General features: G+C 32.6%; 1 protein-coding gene across 1 annotated transcript in view; it reads right to left on the bottom strand.

The window, feature by feature from the left end:
* The window catches only part of BRWD1 (bromodomain and WD repeat domain containing 1), a 157,139-nt gene that overhangs the window by 38,822 nt on the left and 98,125 nt on the right, over window positions 1-20,192 (bottom strand). The window contains exons 28-32 of the mRNA XM_051984778.1: window positions 16,048-16,159; window positions 14,534-14,595; window positions 7,952-8,107; window positions 4,596-4,716; window positions 2,952-3,077 (exon numbers count right to left, since the gene is read on the bottom strand). Coding sequence (XP_051840738.1) covers window positions 2,952-3,077; window positions 4,596-4,716; window positions 7,952-8,107; window positions 14,534-14,595; window positions 16,048-16,159 — 577 coding nt within the window. The remainder of the gene's footprint in view (window positions 1-2,951; window positions 3,078-4,595; window positions 4,717-7,951; window positions 8,108-14,533; window positions 14,596-16,047; window positions 16,160-20,192) is intronic.

Genomic DNA, 20,192 nt, shown 5'->3' with positions numbered 1-20,192 from the left:
CAATGCCTGATCTCCCCAGGACCTCGGAAGTTGTAAAACAAATTTACTCTCTCTATTCCAGATAAAAGTCAGGATTCTTTGTAAAGAAAAGTGACAAAGTGCTTCAAAGCAGCTGCCTACAGAGACTAAGCCATTTAAATGGGCTATAAATAGGAGAAAAAGGGATTTCTATCATTTTTTTAAAGCACTGATATATTATTAATAAGGGCAAACACTACATACCTAAAGTCAAGAGCTGGTTTTATTTATAACAGATAAACATTAAAAGTCTTTCAAATAATATCAGATCAGGATAAAAGATCAGCTCTCCAAGATCCACCTGCTACCCATTCCAATCAGAAGAGACTTCAGGGGTAGATAATGGCTAGGGAGGTGTCAGATATTTGATTTTTCTGCTTTTGATTCAGACCTGTAATTTTATCAGCATAGGCAATTCCTGGTGAGTAAGCTTCCTCTATTGATGCAAATAATTATTTTATGATGTAAAGGTTTAGTAAATTGTCTGAGCCGGCAATGAGAAATTAAATGACTTGTTCAAGTCACTTATCTTGACAGTGTGTGAACTTCTAGCATTTAATACAGTTTTAGAAATGCCAGCTATACTTCTAAGAAGAAATCAAAAGATTAAACATATGCAAGCATTTCCAGATGTTATGATGATTTTGTTTAAATGATCAGTCCTTAAATTTAAAAAAATTAAATGAAGCCTAAACAGAAGAGAAAGACTAAAACAATCACCACTCTTTGTGTTAACAAAATTCAACAGAAGGAAAAAAATTCATCCAAAAATAACTATAAAGTGTACTTGGAAGGTGGGGAGGAGTGGAGATAGAACGATGAGCAGGGAAGGGAAACACAGATGAACAGCAGTGAGACAAAAAATACACAAAAGAAAGCAGAAGGAAGATCAGAAGAAAGATGCTACTATGTTAAATCACCTCTATATTTTGGAAGTTAAATGTGGGGCCCTTATGATATGGAAAATGAGTAAATTTTTTCCCCTTCATACCAGAATAAGTCTGAATTATTATGGTATTAAAATATAAAATGCTGATATTATACATAATACTATGCATATATGCTTTATGCATTTCTGAGTATCTACACTTATTCTGTGCTGTCTATACCTTCTCCAAAACTCCTCAAGGAATTTCCATTTCATTTCTTATATTGATTCATGAAATATTAAAACCATGATGAGTAAAATCACAATACAGAAGTGTTAACTGTATACAATTTAATGTTCATAGTTTCATATATAAACCATTTTTTTCCTATTTTTTATATATTGAAATGTTCAGGAAATCAAAAAATAAAATGTATTAAAAACAAAGGGTTTTTGTTGTTGTTTTTGCTGAGGCAATTGGGGTTAGTGACTTGTCCAGGGTTACAACACAGCTAGGAAGTATTATGTGTCTGAGGACAAATTTGAACTCAGGTACTCCTGACTTCAGGGTTGGTGCTTAAAAAGATAGGCTCAGGACCTAAGACAAAAATACAATTGTAAAAGACTGCACAAAAATAAAGGAAGACTGAAATAACTGGATAGCAATTATTCATGGTCAAATCCTATCAACTTAACAAATATGATAAATAGCATCTAAATTATTTTTATCACACACAATACCAAACTACTAAGATGTCATTTTATAGAACTAACCAAAATTACAATGAAATTCAACAAAGAACAAAAGGCCAGGAAATATCAATATGTTTTTAAAGTAGAAAAGATACAACTAGCATTACTAGATCTTAAAACTATACTGTTTATAGTTAAAGTTATAATATGAGTAAAAATAAAGATACTAAGAATAAATTAGATAAGACTTCAAAGAAATCAAACATAGTAATTTAGCTTTCAATAATCTGAGAACATCTGCTACTAAGATAAACATTCCTTGAATGACAAAAAAATTTTCTGGGGAAAACTGTAAAACACCTTTGGCAGAAAACAGGCTTATATCAGTATCTCTTGGGCAGCTAGATGGCAGTGGATAGAGTACCAGGTCTGGAGTCAGACTAATCTTCCTGTGTTCAATCAAATCTGGTGTCAGATACTTTCCACTGTGTGACACTAGGTAAAGTTAGTTTGCCTCAGTTCCTCATCTGTAAAATGAACTGCAGATGGAAATGGCAAACCACTCTGGTGTCTTTGCCAAGAAAATCCCAAATCAGGTGACAAATCAGACACAAGTGAAATGACTGAACAATATCTCCTAGTATACTACAGGAAGCTGCAAATAAAGTTATGAATCTAAATATAGATCACATTGTAAAAAAGATAATAGAATTACTTTGCCTATAACTAGTGGGAGATTCCTTAAAGGTAAGTGATCATAAGAGGAAAAAACACACAATATTAATGAAGCAGTTTGCTGAAGGAAAAATCTTTACAACAAATATTTCTGATATCCAAATATATATATACATATATATATATATATGTGGAATTCAGTAAATCAACAGACATTTATTAAATGCTTGCTATGCACCAGAATATGTACTAGGAACTGGGAAAATAACTACAAAAAATGAACTATTTCTTTTTCAAAGGAATTGAACTTGATTAAAAAAAACTTGGCAGACTATTCCCTAATAGAAAAGTGACCAAAGGATAAATATAATCAATTTTCAAAAGAAGAAATCCAACCTATGGAAAAAAGATGGAAGGAGGGAAGCACTGTTAAATCAAACAAGCAATAGGAGTATAACGACTTGGTTGCTATTTGGAATGAATGTATTCAATTTGAAATTCAATTTGTAATAAAAAGAAAATGAAATTTAATTGGCACTGTTTTCTGCCACTGAAAAGAATACTTCTAAATAAAGAATAAAGTTTGAAATAACAAATGAAATAAGTTATGCTTCAAAGACAAAAACATACAGCACAAAGATAATAGTGTAACATGTAGTGGAAAGCATTCCTACTACTACTACTACTACTTACTTACTTAATGAATTTTAAAAGTTGGTCAGTGATCTTCTTAGCTGATCTTGCAATAGCACTCCCAGGTTCATTAAAGGTTCTGGCATTATATTCTATATACCTTACTTCCCAGACTAGGGCAGAAATCCTCCTTTAAAACAAAGTAAATAAAATAACACTGAGAAACTAGTGGATTTATTAAGACTAGAAAATGAAAAGGTGTCATTAAGGTATCATCATGTCTAGAAGTTTAATTTCATAAATTTAGGGAAATGCCAGTGTGGTAATTCTCTCCATTAGTACAAACTGAAAATGATAACTCTTTGTAACGCAGTGTCAAAGTCATGACAAACTTACACAGAGATGGATCCTTGCAAGTTGCATATTTTCTCAAAAAAACCGTAAGTTAACATTATTTATGTTATATTGTTTGTTAAATATTTTCTAATTACATTTTAAACTGGTTTCAGAGTATGAGCAACCTATGAGTCCTAAGTTTGACAGAAAAATCTCTGGGTAAGTAAGAAATTATGTGATTTCCCCCCACTAAAACTTTCTGCTGACCCTAATATTCTGAGGCCATGTTGCATATTATTTCATTTTTACCAAATGAATAATAAATTTAAATTAGTTTTGTGGTTTCTTATAAAGTAACATTTCAGAAGTTAACTTTCATAGGGAAAAAATGTCTTCAACACTATCAATTGGCAGTGAACATGGAAAGGGAAATAAAATAACTACATATCATCTACTACATGCTAAGTCTTATATTTTGCAAATATTGTTTATTTCATAATCTAATTATAAGATAAAAAGTTTTATTTCTGGATAATCTAGAGTTGATTCAGGTACAGAGTCATGACTGGTCTTTAATAATAATCAATAGCCTACTAAATTGAAGCATAATTATAAATCAAAGAGTTCAGTTAGTGGGTTAACTAGCTAATATTTGAAATGTCATCTAGTTAAGACATTAAAACAATAAACCATGTTAAATCATTAGTTCTAGAATATACATCTGTTAAGAATATACTATATCATATATCATTTCTCACAAAAAATGATTCAATATATATTTTGGAAAATCTAATAATTGCTTCTGTTTAGAAAATATTCTTTAGTAATCTCAAAGCTACCCTTTTATTCTAAATTTATTCTAAATTCTAAATACTTCCCCTTCTCTACATTCACCTTCTAAATTGGAAGTTGGAATAGTGAAAAGAAAAAATTGCTATTAAAAAGCAGACTTTACCACAGTTAAAAATATTTATGCACAAAACATTTTTTATTACTAGTAAAGTTTTTACAAAAAGGCCTTCATCTTTCATACAGAAGAGCTAAATGATACAGTGAAGAAATTCACCCAGAATGTAGGAAATCATATTGGACAGGGGAATAGTTATTTTTGTTGTTAATCTTTAAGATGGCCAATTCCTTAGCCAAATATAAAGAAAAAGTAATGAATAAGATTGACAGCTATATTATTCCCCCCCCCCCAAAACCAATGTTATCCTGTAACAAAAGAAAATGAATAAGATTCTGATCCTACAATTTTTTTGTTTTTGTAAAAATAAATTACATTTTTATTGTCATTGTTTATTAAAAAAAACTTGTAGGTGGCAAGAAGGAAGAACATTTAAAAATTAAAATTACTTATTAAGCTACTGACCTGTAAAATCGATGGACAAGTCTCATCCGAATGGTGTAGAGATCTGTTGGATAGGCTACCACTGTACAGTACTTTGGGTATGTACATAAGTCAACTGGACCTGCAAAAGCTGCAGCTATATCTGTTATAAGAAAAAAAGCCACTTAAATAATTAAATTTTCATAGACACAGACCCAAAGATAATGAAACATTTCTTTCCTCTTGGCAGAAGTATAAACTACCTTTATGTAATTACACATGTGCTGCAACACTCTTTTCTAGGGCCTCCTCTTTTTCTTGGTAATCTCCTCAGCTCCCAAGGACTTAATCATTACTTCTATGCAGGGGACTACCATATCTACATATGCCTCTGTAGTTTCTTTCTTGAGCTTCATTCCTGTTATCAATCACCAACTATCTATTGAATATTTTAAACTATGTTTCATAAGGATCTCAAACTCAACATATCCAAAATACAGCTAACTACATTTTCACTCAAGTTCACAACTCTTCTGAACTTTGTTATTTCTATTATAAGCACTATTTACCTTTCTAGTCATCAAGTTCTCTAAGTTGGAGTAATCCTTAATTCCTAAGTCTCTCTCACTATACATACCAACTACTATTCAAGCATCATCTTGACAATTTTAACATTATAATATCTCTCAAATCCCCCCTCCCCACTTTTATATTCTCACAGCCATAGTAAACTCCATTATAGTAGTCTTTTGGCTATAGCCATTGCTATAGCAATGTTGACTCTCTTACAGCTATTCGTGACACACCTAATAAAGTACTGCTCCTGAAACATAGGCCTGACTCTCTCTCCTTTCTCAATAGCTTCCTTTTACCTTTATCAAATACAAATTCCATTTATAACCTGGCTCCATTGATGTTCAATCATGACCAAGTCTTTGGGACCCCGTTAAGGTTATTATTTTTTCTGGTGAGGGAGAAATGGAGGGGCAAGATCCTGGAATAGTTTGTCATTTCCTTCTTCAGGTTATTTTACAGATGAGTAAACTGAGGCACACAGAGTTAAATGACTTGCCAGGATCACACAACTACTAAGTGTCTGAGATCCCATTTGAACTTGGGTCTTTCTGACTCCAGAGTCAGTACTCTAGCTAGCTGCCCTTCATGCATTCAACTGGCCACCTTTTTGTTTCTCACACACAAAACTGGATTTCCCATCTCTATGCCTTTACTTAGGCTACTACCATTCTCCCTCATTTCTACCTCTTAGGATCCCTAGTTTCCTTCAAAGTTCTGCATGAGAAATGTTTTATCATACTCAAGCTGCTCAAATTTCTCTCCACAAATGATATTGTATTTACTTTGCATATATTTATATGAGTTTTTCTACATGACAGAATGTAGACTTCATTATATTTGTGCCTTACATATAAACTTGCACTGGGTCTGGTATATACTAGTAGGTGTTCACTGAGTCAATGAGAAACTGTCAAGCATCCACTATGGACCAGATACAAAAAATCATTAAAAAACAATATAGGAGACAAAGCAAAAAACTAACTATGCATAAACAAGATATGTGCAAAATAAAGTGAAAATAATAGTTGGAAACTGGAAAAAACTTCTTGCAAATGATCAGATTTTGGCTTAGATTTGAAGCCAGAAAAACCATGAAGTGAAGATGAGGAAGGAGAGAATTCTAGGCATGAAGTACAGTTGATCAAGGAATCAAAGCGTGTTGGCTTCAAAGAACAGCACGGAAGGTAGTGTCATTAGATTGCAAAGGAAGTAAATGGGAGGGGCAGTAGGGTGGGTGGAGAGGAGAACATGGGGAAGACAGTTATAAAAGGCTTTTAAACTAAACAGAACATTTTATATTTAATCTTGGAAGTAAAAGAGGACCAGTGAAGCTAACTGTACATAAGGGAGGGGTGGTGAAAGTTGACATAATCAGATTTGTGCTTTAAAAATATTAGTTTGATTGTTAAATGGAGAGAAGGAGGAAACAGGAGGAAGAAACAAGGTAGGGAGACCAGCTACAGAAGGACATTGCAATAAGCTAGGCATGAGGAGATAAGGACCTGTATCAGAGTAATGTCAGTATTGGAGAAGAAAAGGGAAACAAGGGAGAGATGATAGGAAAGCAGAATGCAGAAGAACTTGGCAATGGACTAGATATTAGCTACTAGCTATTGCAGGTGAGGGAGAAGGAAAAAAAAGTGAGTGTCTGAGAATGACACCTAGGTTAGGGAGTCTGAGTGATTGATTTAATGAGAGGTAGAGCTAGTTGGGCAGAATAACAAGAAATTGATATTCTTAAAAACAGATCTTAAAACAGATCCAGAAAACACACTAGACCATATTCTAATGAGGGAAAAAAAGTCATATTGACTCATCTTTCCAAACTAGGCCAGCATTAAAAAGCACAATATAAGGAAATTGGGGAAATGGTCTGGCCAGGAGCATGCTCAGGGAGAGAGGTCCCAAATCCACACTGAGATACTGTGATAGGAATAAATGTCAATTGCAGCTTTGGACCCATTATCTAGTTTCAGATCCAGAACCTATTCTAAGTAATAGGGAACACTGAAAGGAAGAAAACTTGCAGAAGAATAACCAGCACAGGAATCCTACACCAAGGTGAAAGCCTTTCAACTGGCTAATTAAGACTGAGGCAAAGCATTCAACTCGAGCTAAGACTCAAACCCAAGGTAGAAATTTGTAGAGCTCAGGCTAAGATCAAAGGGATGAACTGGGAGTTGGGACAACTATCAAATAATGAGTCAAATCAAACCTCTTTGACATACTGAAAGCTTGGAACTATATTGCTATATATGAAGATCATATTGTATATTTTTTCTTATTGGTAAAACAGAAGGCAGAGAGATTTCCAGAAATAAACAATATGAAAACAAAAGACACCAATAAAATTTATTTAAAAAAGAAATCAAATTCTGTCATTTTTCTTAAAATTATTCAGCAAGATCCAGAAGGGACTTTTTTTGTTGATGTTTACTTGCATCTTGTTTTCTCATTTTTTCCTTTTTGATCTGATTTTCTTGTGCAGTGTGATAATTGTGGAAATATGTATAGAAGAATTGCACATGTTTAACATATATTGGATTACTTCTAGTCTAGGGGAGAAGAAAGGGAAAGGGAGGGAGGAAAAAATTGGAAAACAAGGATTTATAAGGGTGAATATTGAAAACTATGCATATGTCTTGGAAATTAAAAGCTTTAAAAGAATTTTAAAAATAAAATAATTCAGCAAAGGAAATAGTCAAATTAAGATAACTAGTAAAGCCCAAAATATTAATCAAAATACTAGTAAATACAATGTGAATATCTCATCAACACAATGTGTCAATTTTTAATAATGCTAATAAAATGCAAACTGTTACCAAGATTCAAAAGTTGATCAATGCCATTGATTATTCTTTCACATTCTTCATCCCGGGATTTTTTACCCCATTCACCATTCTGGGGTTTATATAACAATTTCTCTAGTTCATCTGAAGTCACTGAAATACTAGCTCCCAATTCTTCAGGTGGATCAACTACATATAAACAAAAAATGACACAAGGAAAAAAAAAATGAACAGGAAAATATGAAACTAACTTTTGCATTTAAACAGCTCATTGTATACATCACAAAAAACCTACTTCAATGAAAGATTATAAAATCAAATATAGCTCTAAAAGCAATCTTTCACAATTTCAAATCTAATTCTATTTTATCAAGTTTTATTTCAAATATGTTACAACAAACACTGTACAATTTCAAGAGTAGAACCTTTACATTTAAAATACTATAAAATATGTATACTTATAAATATTTGGGAATCTATCTGCCAAGGGACAGTCAGGAACTATATGAGCAAAACTACAAAACACTTTCCACACAAATAAAAGTCAGATCTAAACAACTGGAAAAATATTAAGTGCTCCTGGATAGGTTGAGTGAATATAATAAGAATGACAATACTACTTAAACTAATCTATTTATTTAGCGCTATACCAATCCTAGAAAAAAATAACAAAATTCATCTAGAAGAAAAAAAGGTCAAGAATTTCGAGGGAACTAATGAAAAAACAAACAAACAAACAAACAAAAATATGAAGGTGGCCTAGCTGTACCTGATCTAAAACTATATTATAAACCATTTGGTATTGGCTAAGAAATAGACTACATGATCAGTGGAATAGGTTAGGTTCACAGGACAAAATAGTCAATAAGTATAGTGATCTAGTGTTTGACAAACCCAAAGATCCCAGCTTTTGGGATAAGAATTCATTATTTGACAAAAATTGCTGGGAAAATTGGAAATTAGTATGGCAGAAACTAGGTATTGACCCATACTTAACACCGTACACACCAAGATAAGATCAAAATGGGTTCATGATCCAGGCATAAAAAATGAGATTATGAATAAATTAGAAGAACATAGGATTGTTTACCTCTCAAGACTTGTGGAAGAGGAAGGAATTTGTGACCAAAAAAGAACTAGAGATCATTATTGATCAAAAAATAGAAAATTTTGATTATATCAATTAAAAAGCTTTTGTACAAATAAAACTAATGTGGATAAGATTAGAAGGGAAGAAATAAACTGGGAAAACATTTTTACAGCTAAAGGTTCTGATAAAGGCCTCATCTCCAAAATATATAGAAAATTGACTAACTTATAAGAAATCAAGCTATTCTCCAATTGATAAATGGTCAAAGGATATGAACAATTTTCCAATGAAGAAATTGAAACTATTTCTAGTCATATGAAAAGATGCTCCAAATCATTATTGATCAGAGAAATGCAAATTAAAACAATTCTGAGATACCACTACACACCTGTCAGATTGGCTAAAATGACAGGAAAAGATAATGATGAATATTGGAGGGGATTTGGGAAAACTGGGACACTGATACATTATTGGTGGAAATGTGAATGAATCCAACCATTCTGTAGAGCAATTTGGAACAATAATCAAAAAGTTATCAAACTGTGCATACCCTTTGACCCATCAGTGTTACTACTGGGCTTATATTCTAAAGAGATCTAAAAGAGGGAAAGAGACCCGTATGTGCAAAAATGGTTGTGGCAGCCCTTTTTATAATGGCTAGAAACTGGAAATTGAAAGGATGCCCACCAACTGGAGAATGGCTGGGTAAATTGTGGTATATGAATGTTATGGAATATTATTGTTCTGTAAGAAATGACCAGCAAGATGAATACAGAGAGGACTGGCAAGACTTACATGAACTGATGCTAAGTGAAATGAGCAGAACCAGGAGATCATTATACACTTCGACAACGACATTGTATGAGGACATATTTTGATGGAAGTGGATTTCTTTGACAAAGAGACCTGAGTTGCAATTGATAAATGACTGACAAAAACAGCTACACCCAAAGAAAGAACACTGGGAAACGAATGTGAACTATCTGCATTTTTGTTTTTCTTCCTGGGTTATTTATACCTTCTGAATCCAATTCTCCCTATGCAACAAGAGAACTGTTCGGTTCTGCAAACATATATTGTATCTAGGATATACTGCAACATATCCAACATATAAAGGACTGCTTGCCATCTAGGGGAGGGGGTGGAGGGAGGGAGGGAAAAAAAATCGGAACAGAAACGAGTGTCAATATAAAGTAATTATTAAATAAATATTAAATTTAAAAAAAAAAAAAAAAAAAAAGAAATGACCAGCAGGGTGAATACAGAGGGCTTAGAGAAACATACATGAACTGATACTAAGTGAAATGAACAGAACCAGGAGATCATTATACCCTTCAACAATACTACATGATGATCAATTCTGATGGACTTTGGCCCTCTTCAACAAGGAGAGGATCTGTTGGAATCCTTATAAAGTGATAAGTCAGTTGCCTAATTTAGCATGGTACTTAGCAAATTCTCAAACTTACTAATGGATTTAAAGTACTCATTGGAGTTCACAAATATGGGAGATTCGCAAAGTTAACTTTGTGAATTCACACCTCCCTTAATCACTCCCTCAGAGGAGTAGTCAACCTTTGGGAGATCATATATAAAGAAGCTCTTAGCTTCAAGTTAGTTAGTTTGGGGAACATTGCCAGGAGTCAGAGAGGAACACTCTGGGAGATACAGAAGCCCACAAGCCCACTCTCTGAGGTGGAGTCAGATTCTTTCCAACTTTCACCTTTGTGCTGGCTGGAGGCTGAGGGACAAAATAAATGTGGTGTTTTTCTTCTTTTCTATAATGTGATAGTTCTCTGTGGGAGCAGGTTTCCCTGGGAGGTTTTCTGGAGGCAGCCTTAGTTTCCGTTCAGATCAATAATTACAAATACAGCCAGGTGTTAAAAGTTCAGATCTTTTATTGCTTCCTTCAAAATAGCCCAGTTAGTTTTCTTGGTAGCCTGTCTCTCTGCTTGGTTCCAAGAGGTCCCTCCGAATGTTTCCAAATCCAAAGGTTTGTACTTTAGCCTTCAGCCAGCACAAAGGTGGAAAATGGAATGGATTTGACTCCTCTAGCTCAACTCCGAATGTCTCCAGCCAGCCAGATGAAAGTTGGAATGAATCTGTTTTGCCTCCCAGAGAAGGCTTCTGGCTCTCAATCTCCCAGAGTGCTCTGTGTCTGTCAATCTTCCAAACTAACTCCTCTGAACCTCTAAGATCTTCTTTATATATGATCTCCCAAAGGTTGACTTCCTCCTCTGAGGGAGGGATTAAGGGAGGTGTGAATTCACAAAGTTACAAAGTTAACTTTGTGAATCTCCCATACTTGTGAACTCCAATGAATACTTAAATATATTAGTGAGTTTGAGAATTTGCTATGTACCATGCTAAATTAGGCAACTGACATCACTTTGTAAGGATTCCAACGAGGATCCAAATCAGTTGTAATTCATCTGTAATGAACAGAACCAGCTACATCCAGAGAAAGAACATTGGGAAATGAGTATGGACCACAACATGATATTTCCACAATAGAGAAGATATTGTTTCTCTTCTCAGGTTATTTTTACCTTCTTTCTAAATACAATCTTTCTTGTGCAACAAGATAACTCTATAAATATGTATATGTATATTGTATTTGACATATTCTTTAACATATTTAACATGCATGGAACTACCTCCCATCTAAGGGAGAGGATGGGGGAAAGGAGGGGAAAAGTTGAAACCAAAATTTTTGCAAGGTTCAATGTTGAAAAATTACCTGTGCACATGTTTTGCATATAAAAAGCTATTTAAAAAAAAAGTTTACTTTTAAATAACCAGTATGGAACTAACAGAAGGGTGGGAGGAGGGATAGGGAAAGAAACAGCATTCTTATAGCACTTGATATACGACAGACATAGTATTAAGCACTTTTCACAACATGGCTGACAAAAATAATAGCTCACATTTATAAAGTCCTTACTATGTGCCAAGTCTTGTGTTAAGTGCTTTATAATTATTACTTCTTTCAATCACAACATCAACCCTGAGAGGGAGATTATAAATTCATTTTTACAGCTGAGAAAACAGAAGCAAAGAGAGTTAAAGTGACTTGCACAACTATTAACTTGTATTCAGTTTTTCCTGACTGCAGGTCTGGCTGTACTTCTACTGTGTCACCTAACTGTCCCATGGGCAAAGAGAGGCAGAGATTACTGTTCAGTAGAATTTCTGCTGTCTCTTAAGGACAATGCCATGGATCCTACTCCAAGAAGAACAGGGTTGAAAAGTGGAATTTAAAAGCTAAAGAAAATGATCTTGGACTTAATGTGGTGGGCAATATATGTAGAGAGTCATCATAGGATCCCTACAGAAGGTAGGCATGGTAGGTAGGGATAATTTTGAGAACAATGATTTAAGAAAATTGAGTTGCCAAAGTATAAACTAGGAGAATATATACAATGTCAACAATATGGTAGAAAAGACAACTTTGAAACACTCTGGAACTGCCATCAGTGACGAAGTATGAGTACAAAAGCCCAGAGACAAAATACCCCATCTCACCTCCTGTCATAAAGGAGATGAAAGTAAACATACATTTTTTCAGATATGGTGTGTGGGTATGTTTTGCTAGGCTATGCCTTTGAGTTTTCATTTCTTTTCTTTTTTTTAAACTAAGAGGAGGTGAGGGCAGATGGAGAGACATATTTTAAATGCATATAAAAATAAGTATTTCTAAAATTATCTTTTGAATTTGTCTTCAAAAACAAGTAACAACAAATGTTCATTGTATTCAATGTATTAATTCTTAGACTTTCTGGATCAAGATTTTACTCAACTTCATTTTATTTTTTCTGATAATTATTTGGTATTTGAAAGAACCTCCATAAAAATAATCATCCGTATAGGGATGATAACTGAAACCACAGGAATTGATGAGATCAAGTAAAGTATAGAAATAAGACTCATTGTTAGTGTGATATGGATGAAGATTCAGAAAGGAGACAAAAAAGAAGCATTAGGAGAAGAATCAGGAAAGAGTATTATAATAAAAAAGCTAAAGAGAATGGAGTTATCAAGGAAAAGAGCTTGTCTTGACAGCAAAAAGGGGCGGGGGAATGGGGATCAAGAAAAATGAGCACTAAGAAAACACCATTAGACTTAGCAATTAAAAAATCAAAAGCAACTTTGCAAAGAGAAGCTTCAATCAAATGAAGATAGAAAACTAAATTTCAGAGTTAAGAGAAGAGGAGAAAAACAGAGGGATCTGTTTCAGATAACCTTTCTCAAATTTTGCCACAAAAAAGAGAGATAAAGGAAAATAACCAGGAAAAATAGATTGTGTAGATTTTTGAAAATAGGGGAAACATGGGCATATTTGTAGGAAACAACAATAAAGAGAAATTCAAAATTAGTGAAGTAGGAAAAATGAAGGGAGTAAACTATTAGAGAAAACAAGATGAAATAGAATCACTTGGGCATGGAGACAAGTTTAAATGCCTTGGCAAGAAGGGACATTTCTTTGGGTGACAGGAGAAAACAAGGGGGAAAGGTCCCTAAGTGATGTGAGATAACAAACAAACAACAACAACAACAACAAAAAAAAAAAACCAGGAAGTTGTCAAGAAATGGTTTCAATTTTTTGAGTGAAATATGAAGCAAGGTTCTCTGATTAGAGGATGGGGGAAGGGAAACTGTGGGAGATTTAATGAAAGTTGAAAAGTAGTTGTGGATTAGAGAGATAAAAAATGATTGCCTTGTAGAAGTGAAAGTCCAGTAGAGGATTAACATAAATTTGTAGTGGACTCAGCAGTTTCATGATCTTTTCCAAATTTGCTAGCATGTGCATGAGTAGGAAGGAGTAAAGACAGGAGACAGTGAAAATAACTTTTCTTTAGTACTAGAATTTCTACATTTATCAACAATAGCAAACTGAAAAAGGAGAGTAGATTTGAAGTCAAGAGTTCTTTGCTCTTAGCTCTATAACTTTCTGGATCTTAGTTCTCCTATGTGTAAAAAGGATCTTCATGGGCTATATAGGCATAGTCAGCTTCAGCCAGAAAGATCAGAGTTCAAATCTCCCATCTCACATACATTATCACTTGTGTGATCATGGTATAAAGCACTTAACCTCTCAATGCCAAAGACAGTTCTTTTAAGTTATAAATGATTTGCTATTCAATATCAGAGGAAGGAGTTCCATATCAGGAGTTTCCTACACTGATGAAATCAAAGGACAAGATCAAAAAGAATACTTCTCACCTTCACAATATTATAAAGTCTAAAGTGTTAAATGAATTCCACTTGACATTTTGTTGTCAACCTTAATAAAAGGTAAATCAGCAAAAATAAGAAATTATGAAATAAAAAGATAATAGGACAGAAGTGAAGATACCAAAGTACTAGTCTTGACTTCTACTAATAATTGTGAGACTCTGGGCAAATCATTTTCCTTTTTGAATTAGTTTGCTCATATATAAATGAGAGAGTTGAACTCAATCCTTAAGATCTCTTCTAAATTTAAAATTCTAAGATTCTTTATATTTTAGTTAATTTTCACATACCATTATCAGGAATTGGTTCCATATCCCATGGACTAAGCTTTTCTATTTCAGTATTGTCCCACCTATTTAATCAGTAGGTCAAAGAAAAGAGTTAGTTTTTGTAAAAACACAAATAGAAAAATCCAACATTTTAACAATGGTTCACACCAGACACCATTAGTAAATTTTTAAAAAACAAAAATGACTAATATAAAACATTATTCTAAAATTACAACGTAAATACGCATTCTTTTAAATGGTATTTTTATCTAGTCAAATTAATATCAACTTATCTGATCTTTAAGACAAAGAATATGTAATAATTAAGGCTAAATTAACCAAATTTAAAAAATGCTCCTCAGATACTGAATTAAAAAAACATTCAATTGCTTATCACGTGCCAAACTCTATGCTAGGCTCTGGAGAAGCATGTCAGCCTATGACTTCAAAGAGCTTACATTTTACACAGGAAGACAACTTAAATATATACTGGATTGTACAAAATATCTCAAAAGTCTTGTCTCAATTTTAAATTTAAAACTAAAACAAGATCTTTGAGGATACCCTGTATTTCTCGATAAAAAAACAATTTGGTATCTTCCTTATTTTTCTTGGTGACTTATAAATATCCTCTCTTCCTCTGGCTTCCATGATAACTCCAAATATCTCTTATCACTCTTTTCACCTTGCAAACGAGAAATATATAAAATAGGCATTTTTAAAAAATGAATTATGTTGAAATATAATTTTATTAAATTGTAAATACTAAGTTTACGGATTCCAAGAATCTCTCACCCAGTGTTATTTTGATACAACTACATATCCAATCATGTCAAAGTGTTGTTCAATATATTTCATATCGCCTTCTCTTTTCCTTAACTCCCACTATAAAAACTTTTGTTCAGATTCTTTTATCACTTAAGATTATTTTAATTCTCATTATAAGTGTGTCATCTTATCCTCTTTTTATTTATATTCTTTATACTTTATGCAATCTACACAAAAAACTTTAAGGGTTTCCCACTACTGACTGAACAGAGTATAAATTTTTTGTCCTTACATTCAAGTCCTTTACAATTTGATTTTTCTCTTAGCTTTATCTTATACTATTTCCCATTGTGCTAAGGATAGTGTACTTCAATAATCTTAAATTACCACACAAAATATACTGTTATTCAGATATTCAATATGATATCCAAATTGGATTGTCTTCTATTCCTTGTTCACATCATGCTTTTATCCTATCTCCATGCTTCATTTTCTTCAAGCTCTCCAACTCAGACACAACTTCTCTTTCAGGTACTTTCCATTAACACTGAACCCACCTCTACTCTTTGATGAAAAGGTTGACCCGCCTCATTTTTCTAAGAGCATTAATCCATAGTTCTTTTGTATCAGTTATTTCTGAACTTATCTTCCCAAGGTCAGTGCCATATATAACTTTCTAACTCAAGGAATTAAAAGAGTATGTATATACACTATGCACTTAATAAATATAAGTGGAATGAACAGTAAATATAAATCAGTATACATACTTAACATTGTAACATTGGAAATGACTATCTGGATACTGTGGTTGAAAGGGCTCTTGACTTAACACTGTTCCAAACCACCAAGCATCATCAATTATAGATCGAAATCTGTCACCTGCAAAAGAAATAGCACCTCATCTATTTTTTATAATGCAAAGAACTACCAGACTTTTAAAAAAGATTATACAGGACATATACAATGAACATCATTACTTTAATTCTTAAATAAAATTACTTATTCTAATGCTCTTTTGAGTTACTGATATTACCATATTAATGACTAGAAAGTTCCATAACTTTCTGTGATTATTTAATAGCTATAACACATTACTATACTAAAAAGCTTACTGAGTACAGAATTTTTTACTGAGACAAATACTTATGTTTGTATCAGAAAAACTACTAAGACATCAAAACAAGTAAACATCGACTTGGAACACTCAGTGTAAAATGGAATACATTGTCTTGTTCAGGTACCCAAATTAAATACATGCCACAGTAAAAAAGAAAAAAAAATCACAATTATAAAAGATAGAATTTTACCAAACTCCTAAAAAGGTGACATTTCCTATTCCTAAAGGTGTTACTGTGATAGAATGAACATAAAATGCTTTACAAACTTTCAAGTGCTATATAATAATGATAACGATAATAATAATAATAAAGCTAACATGTATATTGTGCTTTATAGTTTACTTAGCACTTTTATCCTCAAAATAATTCTAGGAATTAGGTGCTATTATTATCTTCATTTTATAGATAAGAAAACTGAGGTAGACAAAGAACTTGCCCATGTTCATATAACTATAGAATGGCAGGATATGAACTCAGGTCTTTCTAATTCCTGATCCTAGCTGCCTCAAATGTAAATGCTAGCTATTATTTATCCAATCCAGCTCTTAATGAAGACAACTCGCCATCGTCTGAACCCAGGTAGTATAGTATTTAGAACATAGAACTTGGAGTCATGAGAGTCATGAAGGACAGAATTCTAATCCTGCCTCAAACTCTTTATCAGCTATGTAACTTTGGGCAAATCGTTTGTTTTCTCTTCAAACAATTGTTTCAGTTTGTTTCCTCATCTATAAAACGGGAATAATAATAATACCTATTTTGCAAGGCTATTGTATTATAAAGATAATATTTATAAAAGGGTTTGCAAGCCTTAAAGCTCCAAGTAAAGAGTAACTATTATAATGTCACAGTAACTTCTGCCTTTTATTAAAAAGTATAAAATATTAAATACCTACCACATTTGACACCATAGAAAAGTATTACATAAATATGGGTAAAATATTTTATGAAGAATGAAAGACAATACAATTATAAAAAAGCTCTCAGACAAAATAAATGCTGAGAGGAAAATAGGACATGATTAAAAAATAACATGAACAAAGTTTAAAAAAATTTTTGTTACAAAGATTGTAAATTTTTGGTTGAAATATTCTAGAACTAAGTCATAGTTTTTATTCCATATGAAATGTGTTTTAAATTCATCACTGTTTCCTATATACACATATATGAAGTATCTATATCTATATAAATTTAGTTTTTAAAAAACATACTCTTTCCTGCCAATTCAAAACCATCACACACACACACACACACACACACACACACACACACACTGAAACTACCTACCCCACACTGCACTTAGGACTTTATAAATTAGCTTTCTAAAAAAGTAGAGAAACAATGTCAATTTTTGAGAATTTTGAGAATTACTGTAACTTTAAGTGCAACAATACTGTTAGGAGAAACTAGTTTTATGGGAATATGGGAATAAAAAGGTGGGACTAAATCTTGGGAGACTAAAATTAATTTCAGTCACAAAAATCATAAAAGTTTATAATCAATCTTTAGAGACTTGATCTCAAGGAATATGTTGTGCAAGATAAATTGCTTGAATGCTGATGGATGAAAACTGAGAAGTTTCCATTAGCCATCAAACCTATTTCTGAAGTTTCCAGCTATTGTATATCTCTCAGAGAACAAAACATTTCATCTGGATATTGAAAAATAAAAGAACTAAGTGGCTAGTGAGCATTTTGGAAATCAGCCAGTTAGCTGGCTACCTCCAAATGGAGTTCCTTAGAAAGAAGAATTTTCACAGAGACTGAATTAGGAAACAATCCAGAATATAATTAGGGAATAATCCAGAAATAACCAGCACACTAAGCAGAAAATGCAGAGTTAGGGGTAGCTAGGTGGTGCAACAGATAAATCACCAGCCCTGAAATCAGGAGGACCCGAGTTCAAATCTAGTCTCAAGACACTTAATACTTCCTAGCTAAGTGACCTGGGCAAATCACTTAATCCCAATTGCCTCAGTAAAGAAAAAAAAAAAAAATAGCAGAGTTAGAGGATAAGAGTTTCTGAAATCAAATCCACTTAGTGCCTTTTTAAGGAAAGGAGTAACAAATGGGACAAGTAAGGTTACATGTAAGTTGATTATTTGAAGAAAAACTTTCAGGGTATCCTATGGAAATTTGCAAAACAAAACAAAGCAAAATAAAACCACAGTACTTTATAAATACAAAGCCTTACCTATTAGACTGGTAAAACTCTGGACCTTTATTAAATGCTTATTAACTGACTGATTTAAACATCCTAAAACACTTTACTCTAAACATGACAACTTATAAAATCTACAGAATTTCTTAAATTGATTAGGAACATCAGATACCAACAAAGAACTAAACAAGTATTATTAGCTATAACATTAAGAAGAGTCTACCTTTATAAAAATCATCTCACTACTGAGATATATTGCTTCTAAAACAAAATTTCAACTTTATAACAAAACCAACAACCAGAAGGAAATGATACAAATGAATATATACAAGTGACTTGATAATGTAAGGGCAGAAAAAATTATGAAAGGAAATATTAACAGAAAAGTGATAATAGCACTCAATATATTAATGAGATGGTTTTCTGAAGCATGGAATTGGTTAAGAAGGGTTTACATATTTGAAGAAACCAATTACTCTTATAGTTTCTTCTATTTGCCCAAGATATGTTTTTCTCTATTCAACAAAAAGATCAACAACCAAAATAGAAAATTGCTCAGAAATGAACTCAGCAAGGAAAAACATCAACACATTTGTAAATTCTAGCTGGAAAGTCCTGTTATCTTTTTTTTGAAACTAGTTGATTTTCTTTCAAAATGTTCTTGTAGGGGAGCCTTTTTGGCAAAATCAAGATTCCAAGTAGAGAACACCCACCTGCATTTACTACAGGTAAATACCATTAATGTCATTGTCATAAAAACTGATATGAAAAAAACAGCCATAAAGCTGTTTAGTTTAAATCACGAGAAAGGTCTGGAATACAATCTCCACAAGCTTAGTTGTAGAGAATAAATTAAAAAAAAAAAATTAGGTGGATATGGGAAAATAAAACAAAACTTTTAATTTACATCTCCAGGAGTTACAAAAATATATGGATAGCAGCCTTAATTTCTTTAGGACTGGACTATATTAATTACATTGACAGCTGTCTCATCTTTTTTTCCTTTTGGTCAGAAATTTTCCTTCAAGAAAACCTTCTTCTATCTCTAGTCCCAGAACAATCCTGATTACCTGTGAAGGTATTACTGTTAAGAATAGTATAGTAAGAGCAACTATGGTTTCTCATCATCTTGCATTTCAAAGGATGATGATTGCTTAGATTTTACCTCCTCTTAGTGCAGAAACCAGGAAGATCTGTTATAATATAAATTTTAAATTTGCCACATTAAATGTTTTAGATCTTGTCTGAAAAGGAATTTGTTTTAGATGAAAGGAAAACAAGAGTTGATGAAAGATGAATTCTGCTATAAACTAAATTCAATGTAAAATTAATTTTCTTACCTGTTCCTCCATATACCTGAGAGCATATAACTACACAAACTAAATATATAGTAAATGTAGCACAGCATAGTCAATATATAAATAGAAGGGCAAATGTTGATTACTCTGAAAAAAACCAAGCTGCTAACTTTCTGAGAAAATTTAAGATCAACTCATCAATTATGTAATATCTTGGGAGAAAGAAAAAAAATTTATTAAAAAAATTACCAAAAAAATAAAGCTTCTCTGTAATTCACCTTTAATTCCTATATTTGATTCCTATATTTTATTTTAAAAATATGAAAAAAGCATACC

This window comes from Antechinus flavipes, chromosome 3 (assembly GCF_016432865.1).
Source record: "Antechinus flavipes isolate AdamAnt ecotype Samford, QLD, Australia chromosome 3, AdamAnt_v2, whole genome shotgun sequence".
Lineage (NCBI taxonomy): Eukaryota > Metazoa > Chordata > Mammalia > Dasyuromorphia > Dasyuridae > Antechinus > Antechinus flavipes.
Note: the sequence above shows the minus strand (reverse complement) of the source record. Positions and strands in the feature narration are given on the sequence as shown.